The sequence below is a fragment of the Pomacea canaliculata genome, linkage group LG2 (genome assembly GCF_003073045.1).
Source record: "Pomacea canaliculata isolate SZHN2017 linkage group LG2, ASM307304v1, whole genome shotgun sequence".
Classification (NCBI taxonomy): domain Eukaryota; kingdom Metazoa; phylum Mollusca; class Gastropoda; order Architaenioglossa; family Ampullariidae; genus Pomacea; species Pomacea canaliculata.
In genome coordinates this window covers 41,637,153-41,644,737 of record NC_037591.1, presented here as the reverse complement: position 1 = coordinate 41,644,737, position 7,585 = coordinate 41,637,153, and the positions used below count along the sequence as shown (strand labels likewise).

The following is a 7,585-nucleotide window of genomic DNA, read 5'->3' as shown; positions in this document are numbered from 1 at the left end:
TTTTTAATACTTCTTATTGTAATTTAATTCTTAAAATGTCATGACTAAGAAAAGTAATATAAATGACAAAACATAATTCCAACAGACGCACAAATCACAACAAAGAACTAGATAACTAATGATGAAATAATTGTAAAAAGTGTATTAATAAATTCGTTTATCGGCTATAATCACAATGGTGTCATTATGGTAGCCTCTGCTCACTGACTCGAATAATCTGTTTTAAGCATTCTGGGGAAAGGGAAACAACCACATAGTGGTCGGACAACCGTGTTGTATATACAAATATCTACACAAAGACCTTCAACTCACCATAAAATATTTTGCTCCACAAAAGGGTAACAAAGTGTGCCATCAAAGATTTACTCATGCTGGAAACAAGTGTACCACACATCAATCTAATCATGTTATCTTCCTCTTTGTCCCCCTCAGTGCTACCTCGGGCGCCTGTGGTGTAGTGGTCAAAACACTCGCTTGTCAGCACTTCAGTGAGAAACTCAGGGTTCGGATCTCATCTCGTTACGCTCTGAATGTGACACCTGTCCGCAGGGTTGGGAGTTGTTTTCAGTTTTCCTCCTTTCTCCCCAACCCCCAACCATCCCATAGTGTAAAAGTACACCAAGGTGAAAGTCCTTTCCTGCCAACCGATGCACATCCCGCTGAGTTTTGAAAAGGCATGAGCTCAAAGAATTTAGCAGTGAAATACAGCAATGTATGCATGAATCTAAAGGAGGCAGTTATTTGATATTTCAAATCCCAGGTGGCAGGAACCCTTTGTGTGTAATGCATTGCTTGGTTTTCCTATGTATATTTATATCATACTTGTTTACAATTACAGCAAACGTGGGATGGTGCGCTAACTTCTTCTGGGCATCAGATCAAGAAAAAGAAAAAGAAAATCCAGTTTTTTGTAGATTACATTATAGTTAAAAGAATATTGCTACATCTGCAGAAAGACAAATGACCAACTTTATTAATCCCAGTGGATAATTACAGCTTGGGAAGTGTGCCTAGTTACACATGTTACAAAACTAAGGACAAAACAAATGATGATTACAAGATAAGGATAAGGCAAGAGGTGCATCACAGAAAACTTTATATCATGCAATCTTACATTTCGACCGTTCTTAAGAATTCTCTGGAATTTCTGAATTTTATCATGATTTCTTTGTATATCGCACAGTTTGCTGGACACTTGTTGATGTGATGATGGTGAAAACCACACAGCTGTCAGCAACATTGTGTATATCACATGACCATTATCTTATCTTTGTAAGGACAAACAAATAGTCATTATATGCTTCTAACATCAAGGAAATCCATCAAAGGCTCATTGTTCACGAAGCGCTTGTAGTTGTCCAAGAAGTGCCTCACGATCTGCACAGCAAGAGAATACAAATTAATGTTAGACCTCTTGTTGTTAGTGGTGATCGCCTGTGCCAGTCTACATGTAATCGTTTTCAAGAGTCGTCAGTGAAATCATTTTAAGATTATTATCATGTGCTGGTCCAAATCCAAATGGAGGTGTTAGCATAGTGATTGGAAGAAGAAAGGCTTCCGGAGAAGGCATTAAATATGCAGGAACCAGGATGTATAAACGTCCAAGCGGAGCAGGTGTAAGGGATGGAGGAATGGAGAAATGAGCAAAATGCAACAAGGAATAAAGTAAAAGGTAAAACAGGGTTGCTGACAAAGAAAACACAAAGACTAATTTTGTGTTAGCAGTACAGGCACCTGCGATTTCGTATGGGTGTTGCAATCCATGGCTACATGTGGTGTGATTATAACATTTGGCTCTTTCCACAGCGGACTGTCGGCGGGTAGAGGCTCGACAGAAAAAACATCGAGAACCGCCTTGGAGATCCATCTCGATCTGCAGACAAACAAACAGATAGCGGAAACCGCTGCAATATAATTTACTTGTGAGTTATTTAAATATATAAGCTATATAACTCTGCTTATTGATATTATTATTATTTGTTACTTAATGCCGGCCGAACTGATGACATCAAAACTTTTGTATTAAGACGGCTGTTTGAGTATCAAGCGAATAACACCACAGACGCATGCACTCGCACGCACACACACACACACGTACACCTGTATACATAGTAATCTGACAAACGCGCGCAAATAGAACGCTTTACCTTATTGCTTTGATCACAGATTCTTCAGATATCAAATCGCCTCTTCCAACATTAATGAAAACTGGCTTCTGTGTTAGAAGGAAAAGACGAGATATAAATGATCGTCCAATACTACGCATTTCAATACACATTCAGCATTCAGAGACCAGTCAGCAATATCACTTCTGCTCTTGTCTGTCAATTTACACACACATATACCTCGTCTTCCTCAGCACCGATTCTTCACAATTAGGCATCCTTTGTTACCATAGTAACTATACATTCGCTAGCGAAAACCGTGAAATTAGAAACCCTAAGTCTTCCGACCTCAGCCCCTGTTTAGCTTTAAAACCTGCCTGTCCTAAGGACTTGCTTTGCTGTTGACCTCTGATCTCTCAAATTCCATCTGTACTTTGAACATTTTAACTTTCTTTCTGTTTCACAAAATAGTGTAAGAGCAACAGCATTTACCGAAGGGGTAAGTTATAGGCAATGCTAGATAGCACATAATTATGTGCTTTCTTTTGCCTGATTATATATATATATCAGAAAGACAGAGGCAGACAAAGAAGGAGAAAGGCAGAGAAAACGTCCTAAATCTCGCCAGATGTAATACCTTTTCTTTGCACACCTGTAACCTGTCGTTATCCAACAGACTGACTGTCTGTTGGCTGGAAGGGAGACAGCTCACAATGACATCTGCTTCGGCCAGAGCCATCTCCATCTCCTCAGAAGTCCTGTGCCAATATTTAATAAAATAAAAATATAAAATATTAGTGAAACAAATGCTTTGACCTGCCCGACATTCTCTTGTGGCTAAAGATTAAGATTAGAAAAAAATTGTCCTACCAGTACACGTTGACATGTGGCGACCCCTGTCCACTTGTCACTGCTGAGCGGGTGACACCATGCACAGTCATCTCAAACGCCTTGCATAGTCTTGCAACTGTAGCATGACACAGAAGAGAGGGAATGTGTGCAGGAAGTTACAGTATCGAATTTTACATTTTGCTTGAACATTTACAGTTGAGAAACTACTCCACAAATGAGAATTATTAACTCTGACCTGCGTAACAGCTGCAGTTTCACAACACATGCCAAATGACAAGCAATCTGGCATATATTGGTCTATTAGTTTACACGTCTTAAGAAGTAGCAATAGTTTTGATCATTGCATGAGGAAGAAAATCCCAAATAAATAACTCCAACCGAAGTATATCTGCTGATAAGTGAAAGAACGAAGTGCACTAGCGATTGACAATAGACACAATGCAAACCCTGACCTCTCAAAGAGGGGGATCTTTTACAATTATTACAATTTTTTGTTTTATTCATATGTCTAGTCCAAAATTTAAATGTTGCATAATGGATTTATTTAAGTCCTTTATACGGTTATATGGGGGGGGGGTATTTGCAACAGCAGCGAGTTAGCCATCAAGGGGTAACCCACCACGCAAACCAATGTTTCCCACTCCCAGCACGACTACTGTGGCCCCACTCAAGGACTCAGTCTGGCTGCTTCTTCTGGAACAAAATAAAACAAGAAGCAAGCTGTATAGGCGATCCAATAGGACCCATACCTTGGGTACAAATGACAGGGTACCCATTCATTTTATCCAACGAGGTCATTGACGTTTGAAGAAAACGTTGATTTCATCTATTCAGCCCACACTACGATAGCAATACTGTACACGGGTCCTAAGTCCGGGGAAGTGAGTGGATGGTATTTTAACTGATTGCAGACTAAGTTTTACAACTTTTTAAGGCCGATAATGGGAAACTCATTAGTGACGTTAGCTTTTGTCTTAACCAGCCTGGGCGAATGAAGCAAGTTCAGTCCGCAAGCGGACGGGTGGACGGACGGACGGAATGACAAACAGATAAACAACTGAAAGCAGGAACAGAGCGAGGGTGCTATAGACTGCACCTAAATCCAAGAAAACGTGTTAGTAACAGAGCGTCGGCATTGCCGTCTACGCATGTGACTGTCCCGGGGACAACCTCACTTTAACCAGGACTTCCTCACCTGTTCCACACTGCCGCCCGCTGCTGGTCATAGAACTCGATGAAATGTCGTCTGGAGCAGAGGATCTGGCCAATGACGTACTCAGCAACAGCCGCTGCGTTGATGTGTGGCGCCCAGGTCAAGACAAAGCGGGAATCTGACTGGAACATCAGCTCAAAGGTCAGCTCTCTCTCTCTCTCTAACACACACACACGTTATCTCTCTCTTTCTCCTGTTTTTCTCTCCCTTTAATCTGTCTTTCCTTCTAACTTCTGAAAGCATTTACGAGGACATTAAATGTGGTTGCTACACTGAAGGTCTACAAAAGAAGATTAAATGCACTTACTTTAGATACTTCCAGATATCTCTTCAGCTTGTCTAACCCTGAATGCAAGCGAAAAAGACGTTATCGTTTCATTTTTGTTAGCAGTTCACATCTTATTTCCGTCTATCTTTTTTCAGCAATAAAGAAGAATTCATCCACGCCCCAGTTATTCGGAGATTATTTTGTTATTTTGTTTGTTTTTAGTTGTAGGAGGGTGGATCTTTAAGAATAGACGAAAAAGGTATATACGGCCCTGCTGTGTACATAGTGACCAGATAGTCTCTAGAATATTAATCTTAATACTGCATGTACCTGCTGCCAGGGTGTGCAGCCAGCGTAGATTAGGCAGATGAATTCCAGCTTTAGCCAGCCCTAGTAAAAATACCGGAAAGCATACCAGTACTTCAATCTCTTCTGGATTTCCAAGGTCTTCAGGTTTGCAGATGGAAACTGAAAAAGGAAAATGAGTAATCGACTAAATCCATCATTAGTTTGTACACGGATGCATGCAAATGATGATGATGACTGATGATGATGATTGATGATGATGATGAATACGCACGCATACCACAAAGGTAAACGTTTATTCAAATTTCTAAATAAATCAGTAAACTTTTTCAAATAATCCTACGTAAATACAGTTAAAGTCACTTTGAGTGTAATGTTATATAATTCTTTAAATGTCTAGGTAATCTGGCTGAGTTGGCTTACTGCAAGGTGGACAGCGAGTTTAAAGTTTATTATATAAGTCCTAATCAGCTAAGCAGCCTCGAGTCTAAGCACCTAATTTCTCTTGTCACATGTTCTGCTTCTTGACTGGGATGAAATAAGAAGACTAGACATTTTCTTACAGATATCTTGAAGTGGAATTGGTCTGATTTTTAACTCCGGTGCGAGCTTTCGAAAAATCTCAGTGAAGCAGCTGTGTCCCGGCTCCACAATGTGTATCACAGGCGTTGATGAAGTCATACTTCTAAAAATAAAAAAAGACAGACAAGGATAGAACTCAGCACTGCGTGCAGCAAAGGTTTAATAATAATAACAACCCGAAAGAAAGAGAAATATGTGGAAGAGGGAACATTCTGAGAGCAGGCTGATTTTAGTTTCTGCTGTGTTCGACGATGAAACTCAACACAAGTAACAGCACAGACAAATAAATTCTGCCTGCATAGAACCTTAAAAACGTTCACTTGTTTTTTTACCTTCTAATTCTTTCTAACTTACAATCTGATTTATGTATGAACATACCGGATACTTTACCGAGACCAGCTTATTTCTCTGTACTTTCAGCAGTTAAAATCTCTCAAACACGTGCTGATTTACAGAGCAGGATGAAAATACCAGTAAATGTAATTCTCTGCGGGAAATAGCTGAAAATACATTTGTAAATGTGTGATGAAAATTGTCTATAATATCCTCAGTACCAAATGTAAACCTACAGTTAGGTTCTAACCAAACATTATTGCCTACATGCTACATAGCTCTACGAGGCCTAACAAAGTTTTTAACTGATACAGACCGGCGAGCAGACTCCAAGCCCGGCCCAGAAATATTAATGTATTTATTTATTTTTAAACAACAATAAATGTCATACGTCCTGTTACTGTGGTTACTAACCTAACCCAGCGCCAGGAAGGCAATTGTGGGCAAGATAAAAACATTAAATGCGGTCACAGAGGTGTTTAAAGTGAATACAATCAAGCAATGGAGGTAAGCCATGTCGTCTGCTCCGCTCGATGCGCTTGAGAGTTGTGTCCCTTTTCGACAGGTTTGCTACAGATCAAAGCTGGATACTCGCTCCATATGGGCTTGTCTAGGTCTTCTACAAGTTTGACAAGGACCTGAAAACTTCACCTGTATGATTGATATGGGTTTGTCTAGCTCTTCTACAAGCCAGGCGTGAGTTTCTATACTCGCATGCAGACTCAGTTTGAATCTGCTGACTGACCTACAAACACGACTCGTCAACAGACTCCAATGGCTGATCTGCTCTTAAAACAACTGTGAAACGCAGCGTAACCTTCTTTTTAAATTTACATGTAATTTGTTTATCATAATCATCTTGTCACAAATAGGGAATGACGAGGCTTACCCGACTGATCACTGACTTCAGATCGACTGCTGACGAACGCTGATCCCAACTGCCGCCAGTGGAATTACCTCCCTTTAAATAAATAAAAATAACCCAACGCACAGCACACACATGGATTTACACCCCAAAGCGAATACTATCAGTTCCGGAATTTCTTTCAATTTTACTAAAGTGAAAAAAAAATCTTTGACTCATGTCAAGGTACTGTGAGTAAAAAAAAAAATTATATATTTTAGGGCATTTTACAAGCCCTTGTATTATGTCGTCTTCTCCTGCCTCACGCCTAGTACCTGTCTTTTCTGCCCTCTGACTTAGATTGTCCTAGTCCAACATGCGCATGCACCCACTCCAAGCAGCTAGGTAATTGAGATAACTGGTTGACTGTCAGCTTTTGGCCAGTTGTGCAAAAACAATGACTGCTTAAGTTTTGTCACATTTGTACTTCTTGGCTTGCTCTTTTTTTGTTGTGCTAGGTCCTGTTTAACACCTTTGTTATCTGTCTCTTGTGGAAGATTCAAGCCGTTGATATATCTTAGGTTCTTATGTTTGAAAACCACTAACCGCTGCACAGTTTATTCATCCTAGTGAGGATTGATTGAGAGCTGTGTCCCTTTTCCTGAGGTAATGAATTGGAGGGATTGAGAAGGTGTGGGATGAGGCTCAGTGTTTTGTGGTGCTGCAGGTTTAATCTACTCTTGTTTGTGCCCTCTTTTCCTGTTGGTGGCTAGCATGTTTGTCAATAAGTCCGCATTAGTCGTGAACTGTGTTTGTGTTCTCTTTTCCACTTGTTAATCTACGAAGCCTAGATTGGTAGTGTACTATACTGGTGCCTTCTTTTCCTGCTGTTGTAACTTGCTGTCGGTGAATAACAGAGCATTGCATTTGTACGTATCTATAAGACGGAGAGATGTAGGTATACTGTTACAGACACGAGAATATATATATAACGGTAAATTATTTTGGCACGCTTATTTATGCTCTGACATTGAAATAAAACGTCAGAATTGCCATTTCTATTTGGAATAGAAATATTTGGA

At 40.0% G+C, this 7,585-nt stretch overlaps 1 protein-coding gene across 3 annotated transcripts; it reads right to left on the bottom strand.

The window, feature by feature from the left end:
- Positions 1-239: 239 nt before the first annotated feature.
- LOC112558283 (uncharacterized protein in proB 3'region-like) lies at positions 240-6,847 on the bottom strand. Of its 3 annotated transcripts, XM_025228649.1 has the most exons (12): positions 6,549-6,846; positions 5,705-5,826; positions 5,308-5,429; positions 4,769-4,906; positions 4,478-4,515; positions 4,153-4,292; positions 3,577-3,650; positions 2,976-3,072; positions 2,743-2,863; positions 2,148-2,215; positions 1,735-1,873; positions 240-1,377 (listed from the first exon to the last, which is right to left on the bottom strand). In XM_025228649.1, exons 3-12 carry the CDS (start codon positions 5,423-5,425, stop codon positions 1,294-1,296), a joined length of 1,017 nt encoding a protein of 338 aa, XP_025084434.1. In that variant the 5' UTR covers positions 5,426-5,429; positions 5,705-5,826; positions 6,549-6,846; the 3' UTR covers positions 240-1,293. The 3 variants fall into 3 exon arrangements, with proteins under 3 accessions (XP_025084434.1, XP_025084435.1, XP_025084433.1); XM_025228650.1 differs by lacking the exon at positions 5,705-5,826 and having other exon boundaries at positions 2,758-2,863; positions 6,549-6,847; XM_025228648.1 differs by lacking the exon at positions 5,705-5,826 and having other exon boundaries at positions 6,549-6,844.
- Positions 6,848-7,585: the final 738 nt, after the last annotated feature.